Here is a 22,689-nt window from a genome sequence, read left to right on the forward strand (position 1 = left end):
TTATAGTAACATAACAGATGAAGAAATTAATACTTTATCTTGTCAGAAGGTTGATGAATATGAATTATCATTTCAGTTGGCGTTTGTTACAAGCATGGTTATGAATATTTCGTGAAAGCTACAACAGATCGATAAAAGTGTCGCACTTTTAAATGAAACAGTTAATAAATCAGAAGACGTGTAATTAGCAGATCGTGTCAGAAGGTTAAGAGTCACCATATTTTTGTCTCCCATGGACACCAGGGGTCTTTGATACGGTTGTCAAGTGTTCGTCATCAATTTCTTCGTGAATGTAGCCATGATGTCATCCAGATTTCCATTTTAAACCTCATCGTTTGAGGGACCTTTGACATTACGCGAGGAGAAACTGTTGGAAACCCGCCTTGGGGCAGTCGGAAGGGATGCAATTTAAGTGTCTTGAATTAACCATTAATTGGTAGGTATAAGATATTTGAATTACTTTAATCCATCATATATTGTCTCGATTTCTCGTCGAACTGCAACGAGAGCGAGTAGTACATTCGATAATAATAACGACGCATAGGTAACCGCAAAAGAAATGATAATATTACCTTGATTATAACAAAAGCAAATACATAATTATAATTGAATTGTAGGTAATCGTGAAGTACGCAGCATCCAAGAAAACATTCGAGTGTAATAGCGTATCGTGTAGGAGCCGATGGGCGGACGGAAAATTTGAAACGTTCGACCGGGCGATCCCGCGGCGGTCAGTCGATTCTCGATAATCGAGGACGAAATCCCGCGCATGCGCGTTATCTCGATCTCTCCTCACCATCTCAGAGACTTAGGTGGTGGGGTCAGTCGGTGGATCGATCGACGTCCCGTCGAACCTCGCGGCCGTGAGCGCCGCTGCGCCTCTGGGCGGGGCGAGAGGGCGCCTCAGTCGTCTACCGGAGCCCATCAGGGACGCGTCCAGCTCCTCGAACGCTTCGGAGTTGCTCGTTCGCTCGGATCCTCTCTCTTTTCTCTCGATCAACCTCCCGAACGGAAAAACCCTCTTCGCAGCTTTTGAGGGGCTGTGTTCGTCCACGAAACGGGAGGCGCTACGCTCGCGAGATCTGTCAACGTGCAGAGAAAGAAACAGAGAGAGAAAAAGAGAGAGAGGGAGAGAGAGAGAGAGTGAGAGGGAAAAGGAGAGAGAGCAAACGTGAGAGCGGGTTTTAATAGTGTTCTTTCTCCGGGATAACGTCCTTCTTTCCTCGTACCCCGTAGTTAGTAGTACGAAACCTGAAGCTCGAGTGCAGAGTACTCCATCCTCGGCGCTGTACAGTTCCGGCGGCGCGGATCAACCAGTGATCGGTTCGACGCGGCGCCGTCTGCATCGCACGCGAAACGGACCCCCCGTTCGCGTTCAATTATTTTCTCCCCATTTTTGAAGGCAGCCGGCTCACCTCGTCGCGCGTTCGTTGCGTTCGCCTGTTCGAGTTCGCGCGGTTCCGTATCGATTCGAGAGGTGATACGGGCGTACGCACGCAGAGATACACGCACGTCCCAGTGAGAGAAGTGATAGATAGGGTATACGTTTTCCTACGGAGAGGTGCGTACCAAAGGGTTTCCGAAGTATCCATCGGGGAGAGGCGTCTATGTGCGCGCCCGGAGACACGGAGAGCTACCCTGGCACCTAGCGGACGACGTGGGGTGGCTTCGCAAGTGAGTTCCCAGCCTTTACGCCCTTATTTCCATTTACTCGCCGCGGTTCCTTTCGACGCTTACGACACAGCTTGCGTATCCGCGTAAAGCTTGCCCCGTGATCCTTTATTGATATTCAATTGTGCACGGGGCCACAGCGGTTCTCAACGCACCTCGTCGACGCGCACTGTACTTTTTGACAGTGTGCCTGACCGCTGGAAACGTCGCGAAAAAGGTTCGTTCGCAGTTGCAAGCGTTGGATAATCGCCGGTCCCGCGATCGAATTTAACAGCGAATTTTTTTTTGTCAGGTATCGAAGAGGAGTGTCGAAAGGAAGCGCGATCGAACATTTCGTTAGCGTTCTTTTTTCCCATCGCTGCGGGATCTTGAACGGGGCTACACCGGCACAAGTAAATTCCCGAATAATCAATATCAATCTCGTATCGAAATTCTGCTCTCTGAAATAATTGTAAATTTGTTCTTTTACTTTTCAATTATCGCTTTATTAACTTGTTTATGAACGGAGCAGGATTGTATTGCGAAATGGTGTTTCTAAGTGCTCGGATATATCAATACCATGATTTTGCTATTATCCCTCATTGAGCAATATTTCTCTATAATTCGTGTGCTGTCAAAGCGAGTTTTATTTTTGAAACCAGAGAAACCTTCGAATATTTTTGACCCTAGTACTTCCTTTCCTCACTGTAGCCGTACCAGTCTGTTCGTCGACCCGAGTTTTAAACACCTTCGATAGATCACGAGGTTTAATTGATATCGAATTGCGACTGCTGTGACAGTGTCTCTCAACTAGGATCGAACAAATATTCTCTCGTAGGATTACAAAACGGGTATGTTACACGTCCTATTTGTTTCTGTTTATTTGAACGAAAATCTTTTTTTTTAGAAGTAACGTGCCATCTTGAACATTTCAGTTCAAAGACGTTTAGTTTAAGTATGAAAGAAAAATTAGCAGTTTGTAACTTAGGCGTTCACATAAATTTTATAAGTGTTATCTATCGTTTTTCTGCTAAATTCGTGTACAACACGATTCTTTATCTATATTTCTCAGTAACTACGAGAATAGATTGCAATGATGTAACTTATTCGTTTTCAAAATTTCTTAGAATTAAAATAAACATTTTAAAAGTTCTACATGATATGCAATACTTTTTCTGAATCATATAGATGATATGTAAAAATTAGAAATTTAAAAAGCACAACGTAGCAATTCATGTAGGGCGTAATTTTTATTACATATAGAATGACGCTTCCGCTAACTTTTCTACTTTGTATGAACATTTTTTATAAAATAATTGTAAAGTACTTTTGTTTCTTTCTTATCGTCGACTTCTGCCTTCCTAGCCATGGAATTAACTTTTTCCTTGAAAAGAAATGATAGCGTAGCACATGAAGTTTATAGCACATATATATACATTGTTATAATAACACTATGTACTCTTCTATATACTCTTCTTCTGAGTAATTTTCTGTTTCCTCGATGTCTAGGTCGCTTTTCGAAAAGTTACAAATCCAGAATAACATACAGGGTGTCCAGGATTATCCGATACCTATTATTAGAAATTCGAAGTCCAATCATTGTTTAGTCTCACGTTCTTAAACTATTTACCGTGGAGAAGTAATGTTTGCTTGAAACATGGATACGTATAGGGTGTTCTGAAAATAACTGATTACCACCCCCCTCTGGCGGCTCGAAATTTTTTCCATTTGTTCGCTGGGATAAAGTAGTTCCTTCTTGAAAACGGGATCCTTGAATGAAATTCTGAAAAACATGCTCCACTCAGATTAGAGAAAAGAGAGAGAGAGAGAGAGAGGGAGAGAGAAAGAAAGAGGAAGATAGAGAAACGCGACATTACCGATGTTACAACGTTTAAACGTTCGCCCTCGAGCCGAGGCCTCGTTCCATTTTCGAAACTTCCGAAAGGATGCTTTTATGCGACGGATCGTCAGGCGAAAGACGTGTCTCCTTTGAACCCGCGAGAGAAAATAAGGCCGGCAGCGGCAGCTACACCCTGAGGAACGCCGCGATTTATTATTGATACTGTAATTCTGAATGAGTTAGGGCTCGATTACACGCCTCAATCCTTTCGGATTGAAGAATCGAATCTTTTTCTTTCCTTTCACCACTACAGATTTTCCGTAGGATCCTCTATTTTCTTCTTCTCGATACTTTCGGATATGCGTGTCAACTCTAAACATATTTTTGGTTTTCCATACTGCATGAAATTTTCAGGAATATTCGTAGCATCTGTTCAACGTAAATATCAAGATTGATAAAATGTTAAATTATTGTATTTATAAATTTACGTGGCATTTTGTTCGCCGCAATTCATTTCCTTCGTGAAGTATGCGTGTATAATGAATTAAAAATTGTAGATTATCAAGCAGATGACTCAATGAGCGTTTTACTATCGTTCGCGGTTTCCTCATTAACACGGAACGTATAAATCGTAACAATTTTTTCATTCTTAAGTGCGAGTTTCGAAGCATTTATTGACAATTGCATGTAAAAACCAATAAACATAAGAGTACAGTGTAACCAGAAATACGTATATCGTGTCAGAGTGTTCACTATATTTTCAAGAAATCGATCACAGTAACACATGTTGTCTAATGAAAATGTTAAGGAAATTAAAATACTCGTTCTTGGTTAAAAAAACACAGCAGACTCGCTGTCACATTCAAAAACTTTGCCAACAACAACAAGTGTTAAGAAATAGCCCACTTCTACTCTAGACAGAGTGACAACGAGTCTGAAGCTGTTGCTTCACATTTTTCTCGGTGTTAACATTCGTTGAAAAACATTTGTTTACCTGTTTTTTATATTTTTTTTCTTTTTACCACATGTGTCTGAGATCGTTTTGCAGAATATGGTTGAAAGGACGATCTGATATTTTCCACGGTAGAGCCTCGGGTCATTTTATTTTTATTTAATGCTATAACGTTGCATGGTGCACGCTAATGAATATAATTATAACGACGAGCAACTGAATTCTTTTGAAATTAAAACAAATATTATAGCAATATTTATTTTCAATATCAGATTGTTATTAATATTCAGATGTTTTTAATGTTAATTAAAAATGACCAGATTCATCTCGAATTACCTTTGAATTCTTGTACTTGCTGATTCAATTATTGGATTGAAAACTATATTTTTAGTAATGCACAATACATGTACACGTAAATCTGGTTGTTGAATAATTAATTGTATCATGTTTTGCGATAACAACTATTCTGACGGCTTTCCGTATCGGCGTGTTTCGCTTTACTTTTATTTTAAACAAGCGTTATCTTGGAATATTAATTATCATTTCAAAACACGGAATAATCAGTTAGACCTCTCATTTATACACAATTCGCATTCAAAGCATAATATTAATCCTTTACTCTGGAAATGAAAGGAATCAATTGAATTTGAAAAAAATTAATCTCTGCATTGCCACGAATGATCGTAGAATTTCTAGAGCTCGTTAAAATCACAGATATCGTTGCGTCGTTCCTGAAAAAATTCATCGTTACGATTATCAAATTGTTCGACGTAAAAATGACTATTATTCCGTTTCGAGCGGCCCAATTTTCTCAGGTAATGACGAGAACGGCTCCGTTGAAAATTGATTGATAAATGGATGCGCTCGCACGGCGTCGATACGCGTTTGCAATGTAACAACGCTGATTGCGAACGACGTTTATCAATCTAGAGTTCGTTTACACGCTCGATAACTTTTCAGCGCGATGAGTAATTTGTTTGTTGCGCAGTGCAAGCCGGCGATACCGGTTTTAAACGCGAGCTTTTTAAATTATTTACATTTTGCTCAAACGTACACTCCATTAATAATCAAATCAGCATTCTACTTTTTTTAAATTACAAATGTTTTCCGTGCTCCACGATGTGTTCCGTAAAATAATCGTTCGAATTAAGAAATCGTTCGTGTTCGAGGTATCTTATATTTTTCTTTCAATCTTACAAAAAAAGATTACGCGAAAATATTTTTCAATGATATTCAAAAGCACGTAGGAATCATGAGAAAATGGAAGTTAGCGTAGTGACCCGAAACCTATGACCTGTGAAGTACAGGTTCGATGCGGTGAAACGATTCGATCGATTACCAGGGTGCATTAGCTCCCATTATCCGGTTAATATTTCAGCCAGAAAACCGCAAATTGAGGCTGTTCGTTCCCTGCGATTATTGTTTACCCTCCTCGAGTCATCGTTCCCTTCGTATCAAGAAAGTGTAACGCCTTCCTTTTTCTAAGCCCTCGTTCCTCGAGCTCCTTAAACGACAACACGCGAAGATCATCACGTATCCATCGATGCATTACCCATTTGCTTTGGAACTTAATTCGTAGACCGCGTCAATTCGAGGCGAGCCGCGAAGCAACATCAGCAGACACGTCGCACGCGTTGCTTCCAGTTTTCATGGAAAACGCTCGCTGGCCGGCGTGGCTGGGCACGTAATTCCCAACGCAACCGGCTAATACCATGGGATACTCTCTCATTAGCATTATTATCCTGATCCCTTGTTATCGTCCCTTTATTACGCGTAGACGATAAACGGTGGTGATTATTCTGTTCGCAGAGCTAGTGGTCGCGGGAGGTTAAATTCGTCCCAGGGTGGCGGGCTCCGTCAGCAGGAGGCGGCGAGCGTCGCGGTGCAGCAGCAGCAGCTAGTGAGGAGGACGACGAAGACGAAGACGACGCCGTCGAGGATAAGGAGTCCGAGGGTGGCGGCGGTGGTGACGCGCAGGTGGTGGCGGCGGTGGAGGGTGGTGGAGAAAGTCTCGGGGCGACACCAGCGACGTGAGCCGCGAGCCGTGCCGGTGGTGGTGGTGGTGGCCAGGAAGAGGGTAGAGTAACGGTTTCCGGCCGGCGAGGGTAGGGACAGAGGCTTGGTGGTGGCGTTTGTAAAGGCAACCTGTGGCAAGATGGGCTGCGCTATGTCCGCGGAAGAGCGGGCCGCACTGGCCCGTAGCAAGCAGATCGAGAAGAACCTGAAGGAGGACGGCATCCAGGCCGCCAAGGACATCAAGCTACTGCTGCTTGGTGAGTGCGCGACGCTGCTCCGTCGACATTGAAGGATCTGCGAAATTCTCCGCTTCTGAGCTGTTGTACTTTTAGAAAAAGAAAAGAAGGAACAGAAGATCGTAGAGCACAGCTTCTGCTTGCGAAGTCGCGTTGAAAGGTTGACGAGAGGAAATAGCGTGATACGATGTATAATATGATTCGATCGATTAAACTGTTGTACAGTAATGGTTTAATGGATCGGAGAACGGGTAGGTCGGTAAAGTAGGTGGCGCTTGGAAACAGGTAACTCGAAATAGTAACGGTGGGATTGTGTTGCACATCGGGCAGATTGGTATTGATAAATGAACGGGGTGTTGATATTTAGAATGTCTGAATTGATGTGATTAAATGCAAAACGGTTAGAGACAAGTGTTTGTTATGTAATAACGAAGCTGGTCGTTTGTACACGTAGACACGTTTAGAGAACATCTTTCTAATTATACTGGTCTGTTAATTCCTAAATATTTTCGTTACCTCCGGATCACGTATTCTGGGCCCGGATTAAATTTTTAAAAACTTTCCTTCGTTATTTACACTAGAAAGAAATCCGTAATGATATTATTGATTCTACGTTGTTAAGTACCATTAAATCTAATTGATCGATTAATTAGTCACGTGTGGAGAATTTCCGGTTACCAGTAGGCGGATGCGTGGCGAGAAATTTCAGCTGAAAACAATTGCTGCAGTCGTGAAAGAGCATTAAGATTCAAGTATCTCATTAATTAGTTCACCGGTCTCGTAAATTCCGTTTCTGCCCGGCCTGCCGTTTGCTTTTAATGAGTCCCCTGAATAACACCCGCGATCGTGACACCGAAATTAATGAACTGTATCGTAATTAGCGTGCAATTATTATCGCGAACGTGCACTCGCAAAATCAACGGCTCCGATTCAATTACGTTACTTTCACACGGCCGCGGAATTAATCTGTCGAAATGCAGGGCCATTGCTTTCTTGGCGAAAATGTAGGCCGCGATGTTATCAACAGAGATTGCATGAAATACGTAAACGTACAATTCACGATTTCATTATCCTACGTTCGTACGGTCACCGGTTGCATGTTAAACCATCGATTGCATATTTTATTACGATTAATTAATTAGCGATGTTGCTCCATTTAATTATTTTCTAATTTGCCTGGCTACGAGGCGTACCTTTCGACCGACAGAGGGGAACAATTTCGCGTGTCACGATAATTATCATTGTTCGTTAATTGACGGGTTGAAGTTAAACGAGCATTCGAATTAGCGAGTGATACAGACGGGTCGGAGTAGAAAGAGCTGCCCGTGTGAGCTTCCTGCGGCATAAATGGGATGAAAATACTCGTGGAAGACGCAAGCAAAAGGGATGACGTCATTGGTAACACCAATAAACAGGACCCAGATTTCCCTCGAATAATCTCGGCATTTGAATGCCGAGGAGAGAACCAGAAATTCTTTGTCTCTACCGCGGGATCGCACGTGAGATTTTCAGATATCGATGACGGATACGTGAACGAGAATTAGAAACGCGTATGCTTCTAAAATTAAGGAGGAAAGGCGCGCGTTGTTTTAATAATTTGCCAGCAAATTTTTAGCTTCAGTTATCCTCTGTCTCTTACTTGAATTATTTTTTTTGTTCTTTTAACGATCGCTTTTTTATTAACGTTCAATCGCAAGCTATACGTGGGTGCTCTTTAAATATCCAAACGGAGGGAAATAAATGCAAAGGAATAGTGAAAATTCCAATGGGAAATAATCGCGTGGAAAACAAAAATAGGGCATTTGTTTGATTAACTGGGCGGCTTTTAGTCATGTAAAATTAGATTTGTACAGAGCAAATACGTGTATTTTTAGCGTATTGTGTTCCAGAATTTGCCGCAGGTTTCAAGGAGCATAATAGACGAATTTACTATTCATTGGAATTAGTTTATTTCGGGCCTAGATTACAAACATCGTGTCCCTTAAATACATGGTGCAATGGTATAAAAATAAATGTGAACTTTCCGGAATCCGGCACTTCATCCGCGACAAGGTTGAGAGCGCGCGATTTACCACTTCGCCCGACGCACGTGCTAACGTGAATCTTGCGAACCTGAACGACGACAGAGTGATCATTGTTTCCGATGATTCTGGCGTGCGCACAACAATTTATTGGCGTTCGGATTACACCGCGTGTCAATCATGCAGTTGCACGGAATCGTAAAAGTCGTGTATCGGTCGCGATAACGCGAGTAGGTAAGAACAAATGGAGTGACGAGCGTGAGAGCAATAACGAGAATGCCCGTAATATTAACAGGAAACGGCAATAAAACCGATACGATGTAAATAATGAATTTGTGAACCGTGATTCGTAATAGGCGCATGTCTTTCTAATATTTTTCTCTCTTTTCGTTTACAATCTCGTCCCTTCTCCTACTATATTTTCTAAATTTCAAGTTTCACGTTACACGCGATAATTATACATTTTAACGAGGTCCTCGTGCACGTGAAATTAGGGAGAGGGGAACAAAAGTATTCATGAAATTCCTAGTTAACATTTATTTTAATATCCAATTACCACGCCACTGTCGCCCTGCGTAGAGAAAAAGGGACAGCAATTAACTTCTTCCGCCTGCTTTTCGAAAATTCCAGTTTAAACAGCGAACGAGCGTTGCGTCATCTAATTATAGTCGCGAACTGGTCAAGTTGATTCACTTAGACTCTGTTACACACGAAACGGTTGCCGGGTTACATGTGCTCGTCATAATGCGTATTTACAGCTTGTACCGATTAAAGGGCCATTTAGTCGAATGATTTTTTATCGCCCCGTTAAATTTGATGCCCTAAAAACGCTCGAGCGTTTCCGTGTGCACACCCACGCGTCCACTTAGGCGATGTGCGATGGAAGAAAAAAAATTGGCGAAACGGAAACGGAATGTTGCACGTTCGAACGAAGTAGAATCGGAACTGTTCCAGCCGATCGATACCAGTAGACGTACGTGGCTCAGTAGGAGCACTGGGTTCGGGATGAAAGAGCTTTTTAAAAGAGGGGGCGACCCGCCACCCATAAGCAGGAAAACAAGTTCCGCTGGCACAGTGGGCCGCGTCATTTCCGGTCCCATGCTTCCGTCCCGAGCGCGCAGCTTTTTCCGTTTCGTACATCTTCTTCTACCGGTTTTACTCCTTGGCCAACGGAGATTGAGACGGTTTCGCGTGAAAAATAAGACCTCGAAGGCTCCTACTGGGGCCAAAAACCAATACTCGATCGGTTGCTTTGCGTTCTTGTTTTTCTCCACGAACTAGCTAATGCTGTTGTCGTTTTCCAGGTGCTGGCGAGTCTGGGAAGAGTACCATCGTCAAACAAATGAAGTGAGTAGCAACGAATCGTTAATTTTCCGTGGCACGGATTAAATCGAAAGAATCTCGCCAGATATGGATGAAAAAAGAGGCATTGTTGTCTGTTAACTTCATTGCGAGTATAGCAAGTCGATTGTTCGGCACGAAAAATCGTTAGCTTCTACTTTGTAAGACCAGTTGCTGATGGGACGTGTTTGAAATCTTGTTTTCCCGTGAATGGGCTCATTCATGGTGTCCAACGAACAAAGCCACGCGTGTTCAGCTGCCGTGGAACATCTCTGGAACACTAGATCGCAATTAACCCGCCGATTATTTAACGCGAAACAAATTTTTCGCAACCGTCATCGCGGAATCGAACGCAGCTTCGAAAATAGAGAATCCCTTCACTAGAACGATCGTTAACGATCGCTAACGATCGTCCATCGATCGAGTTTCACCCTAACGAGTGACCATTATCTCGTTTTACAGAATTATCCATGAAAGCGGATTTACACCCGAAGACTTCAAGCAGTACAGGCCCGTAGTGTACAGCAACACGATACAATCTCTAGTCGCTATTCTCAGAGCGATGCCGAATTTGGACATTAGCTTTTCGACCAACGAGCGGGAGGTAAGTTGAAGTGACACTTCCGGCGAGATGCTACTTTTCAGCGCAACATGTGGCACGGACAAGAGGAGACGAATAAACGCTCTTTGATCGACGCGTACCTACGAAGCTTGCCAGATCAAACAATCGATTTATCCTCGCTGCCTTCCATTGAACTTTGGAATTTTAAAGAACAGTCTCCCCCGCACACGACCACAGGCTGCCGTTTAAATTATTTCGGCTCGAATCGTCCGGCTAAATGGAAAGATATCGATCCGGCGCATAAAAGAGTTCGCTGGCGTGCTCTTCACGAGGGCGAGGCAGAAGAAATTCAGGCGGAAGCGGTGGCTTTTTTCTACGTGAATCGAGTGCCGCATAAATTAAAGGATAAAGGGTGTATCGCTCTCGTGGCGAAGTCAAAAATTATCGATAGCCCGGGAGGCACTTAAGCGATCGATGCGCATCTCGAAGCGGGCCGTGAAGAGCACGGCTCTTCGGGATATTTACCGATCGTGCTGCGTCGCGGCTGCGTCGTTTACCTTAGAGCCAATAACGAGCCCCTGCCTCGAAAACAACGAGCACGAGGGTCCGCCTCGAGAGCCGATTGATCCGGCTCCTTGAACCCAGTGCCTCTCAATCCGATTTATCTTTCCCTCCTTTCACTAATCATTTTTATCATGCCGCGCAGGCCGATTCAATTTTAAAACCGGTCACTTGGAAATTGTTGCCGGATCGTGGACGCGGCGCTCGTGAAAGTTTGTCAAATCTGTAAATCGATGGTGAATTACGAGGGGACGATATGTTCGCCACGGTGGTCGTGGAGCAGCCGACATTGACGCGTGTAACAAACATTGTTGCGTACCCAGCAAGATTTACGTTCAGCCTGTAACACCTCCACTGATACGTTTTACTATATCTTTAAGTGGTTAAGTAGCGTTCACTTGTTGAAGCATTTGGCAAAGACGCAGTTGGAAAGAATATGGTGAACGTTTGCAGCCAGTTGGGCGTTTCGTTTGAATCTGAACGTATTTTTCACCTGTTGATCGAATCCTGCCTTTGATTATCGATGCAAATCGACATTGCGTATGCGAATTAGAGTACGATATAAAATTGCACGTTTTTGGAAAGTTGTCGGGTACGAGTTTTCCTACGGATTTCCAAGGCCAAGTGATTTCCAACTGCACGCTCTGCTGAATATTTTTGCGTCCATCGATATCTGATTAGCTCGAATCTGGTTTTTCAGCCGGACGCGAAAATGGTGTTCGACGTGATCCAAAGAATGGAGGACACGGAGCCATTCAGCGAGGAGCTTTTGGCTGCGATGAATAGACTCTGGGCCGACAGCGGAGTCCAGGAGTGCTTCGGCAGGAGCAACGAGTATCAACTTAACGACTCGGCGAAATAGTGAGTGAATTTATATTAACACCGTCCAATTCAATCGTTCTTCGTCGTTTATTCGCTTCTCGAGAACATTTCCATCCATTGTATCCGTGTTCCGGGTTTATTATGAACAGAGAATCGATTTTGTACGAATTCTTCTGCAACATAGACATCAAAACGAGGAAACTACATGCGAGTTGCTTCCTTGTACTTATCAGGGCATATTATGAATGCAAATTGATTGAAATATTATGTACGCGAAAATGTACACTTCATATATACATATAAGAAAGTAAATTACGCGAGGTTTTCATTGTATTATCATAATGCAAGATCAAACAAACCGTCGCCTCTTGCTTAATTTCTTAAGGCAATGTTTGTTGCTGGAAGTTACTCGCAATTTATATTCAAGTTTACGCAGTTCGTGGGTTACCTACTTGATCATCATCGAGCATCGTTAAATAATGAAAGAAGAATAAGGGATGGGAATATTTGTAGTGGAAATGCTCGATGCAGAAATCTCATATGCGAGATCGCCTCGAGCATTGACACGATTTTACTATGTAGAGGATATTTACAAACAAATTTAACCGAGAAATCGTCTGCCAAAGTCCTTGGCTCCACCACTACCTAATTTGGAGTAGATCCAAATCTAATAGAAATCCAACCATTTCTGATTCCATTCATATTCAACGGTGGTACCTGCCAACTTCTAACAAATTAATTACTATTTGGCCAGGGATCAACGATTTCACTACGTTTACGATCTCGTAGTTTTACTACGGATTGTACTCGTCGCAGATGTTACAGAGAATTGATACGATTTTCCTTTTTGGATTCATAATCGAAACTGGGTCAGAGCAGGACTTGTTTAGCTACAAAAGACGCACGCGAATCGTTGATAAGAATTATTAATTACTTTCTCGCGATCGAACGAGGTACCGTTATGTCATGTGGCAAATTGTTTAATGACGAGTCTCTGTTAGCAACCTGTTGTGTCCTGATTATAGTGTGCGTAGCAACAAGCAGCGCATAGAGGGGTCGCGATTCATTGCATTACTCCTCTGCGGGTGTTTGCAGATATTTTTTTTTTTAATGTAAAAACAAAAGAGCACTTACTCGCGTTTTCGATAACTGTTTTTTTTTTACATATCTCACAAAATGTAAAATATAAAAGTAGCTTACGCGAGATGTTAAAAATAAAAATACTGCGAGAGAATGGTTTTTAAATATTTGCCACGTGAAATATGATTCGAAATTCAAATTCGGATTGGGAAAGGTACAAAGTGGATTTACTCTGTACCTAGTTGCAGCCACGTACCGGGTGGAACAAAATCGCGTTCGTGGAAATGCTTTTTGATTACTGAATGATTTGAGTAAAATACGAACAGATTTAGTATGACCTTTATTTCCAACAATTTTGTTAATTTGTTACATCGTTCTTGATGTTTATAAAAAAGAGGAAGGAACAAGCAACGTTTAAAAGCTTCGAGTGTTGATCAATCTTAAAATCTTAATTGAACTTTTATCCAAAGTGATCTAGCGTCCATCGCGAGGGACTTTAAAGGGACCCAACGTCGACGATGCATGCGCGTGTCGCGGACCAAGTTTCTAATCGCACAACGTTGTAGCATTGCCCAGCAATTCTTGCTCCAAGTTGGAAGTCGAGCCCAAATTAAACTAAACATTGCTCAATGTGCATTTAACGCAACAAATTTCATATCTCATATGGGCGCCAGTCTCAGATCAACTTTTTGAACTTTGTCCAATGGAGAGGCTGAGTGGTAACGTGGCCAATAAAGAGCGGACAGAAGCCTAAGGAAGTTGAAGGATTCGAGCATTCCCCTTTTCAATTTTTCCCTTTTTCCTTCTCTCTTATTTAGGTTCAGCGGTGTATTGATCGGCGATGACGTCACGCCACGCCCGTGTCACGTGGCCTAAAATGGCCGCCGACACCAACCCTCCACCACTTTTCTGCCTATTCTGCTACTGTGTTCGCTCGTTTTCACCCCCTGCCCACAATTGTTTCTCTTTTCATTCCGTTAACGCTTCTCTGTACGCTGAGATGAGCTAGGAAATATAGCGACACGCTGCCAGCGAATGAAAGGGTGAAACAGGGGGAAGGAGAGGGGCAGAACAATGGGGGCGAGGAAAAAAAAAAGAAAAACACAGCACTCGTCGTTAGAAAATTCGTGATAATTGGACACTTAATTATTAAGGAGAAAGGAAACTAGGGCTAGGGTAAAGGGAGGGAATTGGATGCAAGGACACTGGAATTTTGACTCATCTTCAGGGAACGTAACTCTCGATGAGAATATTTTTAAGTCCAGTTTAACGAAACATCCAATTCCTCGATCCCTCTTCTTGTAAAACTATTTTATCCTCGACTTTCTTGGGGATAAAAAATTTGTTTCATCCTGTTCATTTGTTCGTTTCTTTTTCTTTTTTTTCTGAAGTACGATGGTCGAATTCGCGTTGCACCACCCGGTACACTTTGGCCATCGTGCTCCAGTGTCGAAAATAGTATCGTAGGTGGTAAGTGAAAAGCGAATGATGCACGATGTTTTTCGGGAAGCAACTGGTGATAAAGCCACGTTGCAACTCGTGCATACAGGGTGTGTGAGCCGTGCAAATAAGAGATTTCTGAGAAACGTAAGCTGTTACTTGCTCGGTTATTGGTTATCAGCGTTCCGAGTTATCGACGACGAAAGGCGATCCGCGTATGCAAATCGAAACTAATTCCCTGCACACCATTCTTTGTTAGTTACGGAGAATAGTTCACCGTGTGTGCCACGATTGACATCAACCTTTCGTTCATTCGAACCATAACGTTCTCCTGTAACATATGTTTTTCTCAATTTTTTGTTTCATCTTCGTACGAAAAAATTTAATGGAACCTCGTCGAAACAATAAAATAGCTTATCACTTTTTCGTACACCCGATATCGATTGAACTGGCCGATATCTGCGAACGATGGCCACGAAAAGTAATATAAAACCCCTCGCACTTAGCGATAAGATGAAAGTGCTTGGGTCTGCTACAGGTGCATCCAACTTTGGCAATGAATGACGAATCGGAAATGGGAAAATCGATCCTGGCTCTGATTACCATTGGAATTTCGCGTATTATCTACCTCGTGGAGAGCGTGCCTCTCAGGAGCATTTATTTGCTGGAAAGAATAACATTTTGTCTAAACTCTGACATAGAGTGGATATAAATTATATATTTGTCAAAGAGAATTGTACTGTTATACTTCTTTAATCATTTTTTTCATTTGCAACATGAGATGAGAGATACTCGAGTCTAAAAGTAGCCAGTTGGAGATTAAAAATATAATGTCCAGAATAGCGTCGATTCGGGGAGGAGAGCACGAGCTTTCAAGAACCACTAGAATTCTCCAATCTTTAACGAAAAATAATACTCACACCTTGTTAATTGTATTTATTGTACGACTGCTTTTTTTCTATGTCTGCAAAAATGTCCGACTAACGCCTTGCTCGTTTGAATTTCCAGCTTCCTGGATGATCTAGACCGATTAGGGGCAAGGGATTATCAGCCTACGGAGCAAGATATTCTAAGGACCCGTGTTAAAACAACGGGCATAGTCGAAGTCCACTTTTCCTTCAAGAATCTTAATTTCAAGTGAGTAGCTGCAACGAATTTTTACTTGGCGAGGAGGATCTGAATCTATTCAGAGTGTAAGAATGAACGAGGGAAGAATGAAGAGCTGTCGTTCTAATCTACTGTTTACACTCCAAGTGGAATGCAGGTGCATTTTTATCGACATCCACCGGTAGAAAGAAGCGTTATCTGCTTAGGATGTTTAAGGTGCATCAACAGAGGGGAAACTGTTTTCCGTTCTCTATTCGAAAGATGTTACAAAGTATTGCTTCAATGTCTCAGTGTTTTAGACGATCGGTTCTAAATTCTATCGTACAATGATTAATATTCATTTTTATGTGTGAATGCTTGAAAAATTATGCGCGTAGGTAATGTAAATTGCGAGTGTTAATTTAAACTGGCGGGCAACTTTGACGATCCCGCCCGTGAAAGAAGCAAATTGAGTAAAGAATGTGGAGGAGAGGGTGACGAGAGAGAGAGCAATGACTTATGAATGATTGAGCGTGAATCATTGGTCTGATAATTTAAGAAGCCGGGAACGAGCATTCCTTCTTTCAATTACTATGGCGTTAAATACTCTGTGTTTCATATCTATTTTCAGTAATCGAACGATAAGACGAACATACGCTATAGGAATTGAATAAATAGTCAAGGATGCGATATTAAATTCATCTTTCTGGTTTCTGTTACGACTGAAAACAATTCAGATAAAGAATCATCTCGAATTTACGCTCTTTTTCACTCGGTTTATTTATCGTTGTTTCAATGCTTCTTCTTCTTTTTTTTATAGATTATTCGACGTGGGTGGTCAAAGAAGCGAACGTAAGAAATGGATCCACTGCTTCGAGGACGTTACTGCGATTATATTCTGCGTTGCAATGTCCGAGTACGATCAAGTCTTGCACGAAGATGAAACGACGGTGAGAATTCGAATATATTTTTAACAAAAGACGCGACCACCAACAATGGCGTGCTCCAATTTGTAATGTGTGTCGAAAGAAATTTCACTGTGGTGGAAGAGAGTTGAATTGGAAGCTTAAAACAGAAATAGTATCACTGAGTATATGTATGTAAAAGGACACGCGATACGTCACGCTAGCAAAATTCATGACAATAGTGTAATTCAAGAAGCTGAGGAAGCCTAACTTCGTTTACCCGCTAAAGAACCGCATCGAAAGTGCTGAAACTCTATAGTTGGTCAAGATATCTAAATGTTGATCAACAAAATTAATATTATTTCCATTCAACTGTTCCTTTACATAAATATTAATGTACTTTATATTGAAACGAACATTTCAACGCAATGATTATTTGGTACAGAACCGAATGCAGGAGAGCTTGAAGCTGTTCGATTCAATTTGCAATAACAAATGGTTCACCGACACCTCGATCATCCTGTTCTTGAACAAGAAGGATCTCTTCGAGGAGAAAATCCGCAAGTCTCCGCTCACCATTTGTTTCCCCGAGTATGCCGGTAAGAATAGGTTCCTTCTGCACGTTTTAATCGTAGCCAGAATGTAATACGATATCTTGCTGTTAATAGATTAATGCGAACGTTTCCTTTCCTATTCGATCGGCGTAAGAAACGATTTTCGAAGGTTTAACGGGCATTCAGATACGTTTGTCGCTTTGCTGCAGGGACGCAAGAGTACGGCGAGGCGGCCGCGTACATCCAGGCGCAATTCGAGGCGAGGAACAAGTCAACCACTAAAGAGATCTACTGCCACATGACTTGCGCTACTGATACAAACAACATTCAATTCGTGTTCGACGCAGTCACAGATGTCATTATCGCCAATAATCTCCGTGGCTGCGGTCTCTATTAGGATAAATATTCCCGTCGCGGAGCCGATCGACCGACACACACTCACACTCACACACATGAACACGACAGGCATGCATTGCGAGCACACGGAAGCGTATGAGGAATGAGAGACTGTCAGCTGCCGAAAGAGAGAGAGAGAGAGAGAGATCGATTGTGTGACAGAGGGAGAGAGAGAGAGAGAGAACGGCTGAAAGAACGTGCGAGAAAGAGAGAGAGTACGTAAGAGAGCGAGAGAGGGAGAGAAAGTGATACACCTACGTATGTACCACCGCTACTACTACCGACCACCTGCGGATACCTTCTCGATTTTTTTAATCAAACACCCCTTTGTGGCGGACCCTTTCGACGTTCTTTCCTTGACACACTGACACCAACGATTCGAAGTCGATTCCAGTGTTTGCAAAAGGAGGCGTTGCCTGTGTGTCGAGACGCGGAGGCTTGGGAACTCTTTACCAGGAGGAAGTCCTCCGAGAATCAAGGAAGAGACGTGCGGAGGTCAGAAAAGGGGAATGTTGAAAGGGGACGTGTGCAGTGATCGATTCAGATTTTTCATAGATATCGCGACGAATCGCACAAAGACCAATCACGATGTACACTTGGATCTTGGGATCCTTCATCCGATTTTGTCGTAAATTAGGACGGAAGGTACTGAAATATTAAATATAATTCATCGTTCGGGTAGAAAATTGAATCGATTTGATTTTTCTGTGTGTCAAATGATTTTTATATTTTTCGTTATTGTTTATTTATTTTTTTATTGTTTGATGCTTAAAGGCGCGCGCGTGCGCCTTTGTATAGTACAATTATCAAATTTGTTTTAAAATGAGTTTAAATTATTAATTTTTTCAGTGGAATTAATACTTTAATATCTTTTAAAACAGATGATAGATCGTCTCGCGTAGAATTCTTTAAGAAATTAGCCACTTAAGGTTGGAAATAATTTATTTGAATAATTTTCCAGTTAATATGAATTTAATTTTCTACCTGAAAGTATCGTACAAGACAATTTATTACGTGACACGCGAGTTTTCTTTTTCACGTTGTACTGTGACAATGATATTTTCAAATGTTTTAGCTCTATTTGAACAAGTATATTACGTTTATCGCCGGTCGCACAACTAGCGCGCACAACAAATCGATGAAAAATCTATACGTTTTCTCTGTTACAAACACGTACAGGTACTTTTTATTTGCCGTTAGCGTAACATTCAGTTTCCGATCCGTTCATTTGAATTGGAGAACTGAAGGAGAGACGCGCAAAAAGAAGCCGTGCGAAGAAACCCAACGTGGCGTAGATCGAGCTGTAGGGTAAAAACGAAATTACAGAAACGTCGATGCGCCAATCGAGGCGGCCAAGTGCTATAAAGTTACACGAGGGAAAAAACATGTACGCCTCAAAGTACAGGAGTGCAATTAAAGCTCGACATTTGAACCTCTACGGAGGCTAATCTAAGACGAAGCATTTTCGCGTCAGATGTCGACGACCTTCGACGAATGACTCTTCGTGTCTGAAACGATGGATTCTCGATCATTTTTCTTCAACTAAGAATCGAAGACTTCGAATATTTTCGTTTCATCGTCACGCACATTCACGCGATTCTACGCACACGAACGCACGAACACGCAAGCACACACACACACACATATACACACACATATATACACACAACTCTATATATATATATATAGAGCATGCGTTGAAGTGTTTGCAATGCGAAAAGCGTCTCAGGTTCCACTGGAACGAACTACATAGGATCCTTGAATTTCCGAATTTCTCTCGAATAATTTAATTATTTTTTTACCTTTCTTTCGATCGGGATAAATGTGTTTGAACAATAAGAGATATAGTAATTGCGTTTTCACGCTTCTTTATTCATCGAAAGAATCCCTGTTGGCTCTAAAAACGGACATCAGTACAGTCGAAACATTCCACGTACAATCGAATGCAATCTTTTCCTGTTTTGTCTTATTTTTTATTTAATTAACGCAATGCAATCGCCAATTTTCATTACCGTTTTGTTTAATCGATTCGAACGATTTTTTGTGAAAAGGATTTTCTGGGACTGCAATTGCGATTAACGAATGCGGGGAGTCTCGAGTGAATTTTTTCGGCAATTTTTACCAAAGATACAATTTCTTTAACGATACGAGGTGTAATCTTAAAAGTTTATTTCGTATTTAAAAAATCGTAGCATGTATTCATTGCATAGAACTTATTGGACATTCGAATGTGTTTGAAATAATTGCGATTGCAATTCAACGCTACTTAATTGTAATATAAATTCGAATACCGAGAAGTGTGTTTGACCAAAAAGAACCAAAGAATCGAGTAGAACAATAAAATTACAAATGTAAACGAAAGAAAAAAGAAAAAAAAAAGAAGTAAGAACAGAAAGAAGAACAGAAAAAATATCGAAATTAACCGAGCGATCCGAATTATGTACAGAGGATAGAATTTTGCTCTTAAATGGAATTAAAAAAGAATCGTTTCTGCTTTTCATTTCTCTTTCGCGACCGCCGCGAACAGCAAAAACGGAAAGGAAACGTTATCGTTGGTTCGATTTTTCCGAATTTTTTTCTCTTTTTGTTTCTACACGCCGACTTTGCGAATTATTTTTATATCGTTAGTTGGATCTAGGAGATAAAGAAAAAGAAAAAAGAAAAAACAAAAAAAAAACAAGGAAAAAGAATAGTATTACTGTCACCGCCGTTGCCATATTATTGTAAAAGTTAATATATAAATTCTAGGGGTATCGATTTATTAATTAATTAAGTATTCCTATATGTAGTAGCCGTAATTATGTATAAAGTAAGTACGTATATAGAATTTCTAGTCAAATAGAGAACGTGCTAGCTCGTACGGAATGTGTAACGATCGGGGAAGCGAATTGCTTTTTTCAAATTTTCCCATTCGGAGTGACGATCTTTTTATTTCCCTCACGATCAGTTTCCGGTTCGATTCGATCGCTTGTAATCGATAATAAATCGACAGGATAATGATACTTTTGTATTTATAGCGTGCCGTTGTTCAGTCATAAGTTAAACGTGTAACAAGCGAAAGGAAAGAATAATAATAATAATAATAATAATAATAATAATAATAATAATAATAATAATAATAATAATAATAATAATAATAATAACACTAATAATAATACTAATAATAATAATAATAATAATAATAATAATAATAATAATAATAATAATAATAATAATAATAATTTTTAAGCGAATCGAGGTTGAAGAATAATTGTAATACGAAACGAATGTGCAATTTCGAGTCTGGAAATTGTAATTCAGTTCTAATTATAATCGCCTAGGATAAATGCAATGAATTAAACTGTATACAGCAGTGATCGCCTTGGGACTGTTCATTCTTGTCGGTTATTCCCCGATCAGGCGTACCAACAGCGATCCACGCTGCTAGTTACATTTTTCCGCGTTTCTTCGCGTTGTTTTTCAATTTTCAAAAGGGGTAGGGTGTGGGAAGAGACGAGCTTTGGTAACTTGAAATTTTCATTCATCGACTTAACGACTGCACGGGTCGGGATTCTACGTTTCTCTGCTCTTCATTTCTTCGCGTTGGAGTTTTTAAGTTTTCCCTTAACTTTTTACTCTCTCTGTTCGTTCGTTGTTCCGTGGCGTGAAATTCAGGGATTTTCAACAGGATTGCCGCGAACTTTTTCGATTTTACCGCAACGTATTTCTCTGCTCTCGTTACTTTGCATTAGATCGAACGAAATGATTAAATCTTCTCCTTAATAAGCACACACCTTCATTGCGACTCGTTGTCGAGGCAACATCGACTCACGATTATTCGATCTGCAACTTGCAACCGGTTAGATCGACCAACTTAATTCTCACCGATGCGTTTCAAGCGATAATTAACCATCGAGACGTGCAAATTTTGTATCCGCTTGTAGCGAAACGAGATTAGACCGCGGATAGGGAAATCGTTGCTCTGAATCATCGAGAACCAGCAACTCACGATGCATAAGTTCCAACTAAAGTCTAGAAACTCATTAAAAGGGGATAACACGAGAAAAGTGAGAGATGAAAACATTCGAGTAAACAGCAAATCGTTTGCGAATAACTAAGAAAAAAATCTTCTCTACTGAAGAGCAAATAATAGTTAAATAACAAACTGGAAGTAATATTTTTCACGAGAACGCTCTTATCGCGAAGAGTGATGCGTACGCGCGAAAGAGAGAGAGAGAGAGTGAGAGAAAGCGAGAGAAAAAGTGAGGAGTAAATGTTGTCGAGAGTAACGGAGCGAAGAATGAAAAAGTGGCGCAGCATTTGCGATTAATCGAATTGCTATCGATCTTGGGAGGAAATACAGGAGGAGATACGTTCAGGAGGAGATGGAGATGATTAGAAGGGGTTAATAATTGAGGATTTTAACGTACCAGGGAGATTAGTGGTGAATCAATATTCGAATATCGCGCCAGGGTTCCTGGATCAGGATTGGTGGCCGCGCGGTGGAGGTAGATGGTCAGGCGGGGCAAATACGGAAGTAACTAACACTAGTGTTATTATCGTAATTGTAACGATTAATGGTAACGATCATAATCTTATCGATAAACGCTAAATGATAATAAGGGTTCGTGGATGCGAGGAAAAAGAAGCATAAAAGAAATACGAAAAAACGAAAAAAAAAAAAGAAGAAGAAGATGATAACATCGCGGGTGATGATGGTCGAACGATGATGACGCGCCCAACAAAAATCGTTTCGTAAAATCATTCGTAGATCTCGACGAATCGACGCCGTTTCTTTCTTACTTTTATTACCTTTTCATTCTTTTATTGTGGATAAATTGAGAGAGAGAGAGAGAGAGAGAAAGAGAGAGTGTGCGTGCGAGTGAGAGTGAGAGAGTGAGAGAATGAGAACGAACGAGAGGAAAGGAGGGGGAGAGAATGAGCGAGCTACCGTAAGGGCAACGGGAATTTCTCGATGGATGAGAAAGGGAAAATTGCGAGAGGAGGATGCTCTCTCATTATACATATATAAATATATATAATTATTATATAATAATTGTCCATACATCTTGAAATGTCGAAATAAACGAACAAAGAAACACGAATGGCTTTTCTCGTCTCGCTGCGTAATTTTTTGTATCTAATGAGATGTATTTAGAAATTGCAGTCACTCCAATGGTGCAAGTTAAATAAAGTCAACTGCAAGTCTCAGGAAAGGATCACTGGAAACGGTGGCCCCTGGTAACTT

General features: G+C 41.2%; 1 protein-coding gene across 1 annotated transcript; it reads left to right on the plus strand.

Annotated features, from left to right (window-relative positions):
- The first annotated feature begins 6,583 nt into the window (after positions 1-6,583).
- Galphao (G protein alpha o subunit) lies at positions 6,584-18,155 on the plus strand. Its single transcript, XM_076902206.1, has 8 exons — positions 6,584-6,715; positions 10,020-10,062; positions 10,519-10,660; positions 11,880-12,040; positions 15,530-15,658; positions 16,428-16,557; positions 16,958-17,111; positions 17,276-18,155. Exons 1-8 carry the CDS (start codon positions 6,598-6,600, stop codon positions 17,461-17,463), a joined length of 1,065 nt encoding a protein of 354 aa, XP_076758321.1. The 5' UTR covers positions 6,584-6,597; the 3' UTR covers positions 17,464-18,155.
- The last annotated feature ends 4,534 nt before the right edge of the window (positions 18,156-22,689 follow it).

The sequence above is a fragment of the Xylocopa sonorina genome, chromosome 9, assembly GCF_050948175.1.
Source record: "Xylocopa sonorina isolate GNS202 chromosome 9, iyXylSono1_principal, whole genome shotgun sequence".
Classification (NCBI taxonomy): Eukaryota; Metazoa; Arthropoda; class Insecta; order Hymenoptera; family Apidae; genus Xylocopa; species Xylocopa sonorina.

What these genes read in the sequence shown, in the direction of transcription:
- Galphao (XM_076902206.1), top strand. Translation starts at nt 6,598, where the DNA reads ATGGGCTGCGCTATGTCCGCGGAAGAGCGGGCCGCACTGGCCCGTAGC. An exon ending in TGCACGAAGATGAAACGACG is followed by an intron (nt 16,558 to 16,957) that starts GTGAGAATTCGA and finishes TATTTGGTACAG; the next exon opens with AACCGAATGCAGGAGAGCTT. An exon ending in TTGTTTCCCCGAGTATGCCG is followed by an intron (nt 17,112 to 17,275) that starts GTAAGAATAGGT and finishes GCTTTGCTGCAG; the next exon opens with GGACGCAAGAGTACGGCGAG.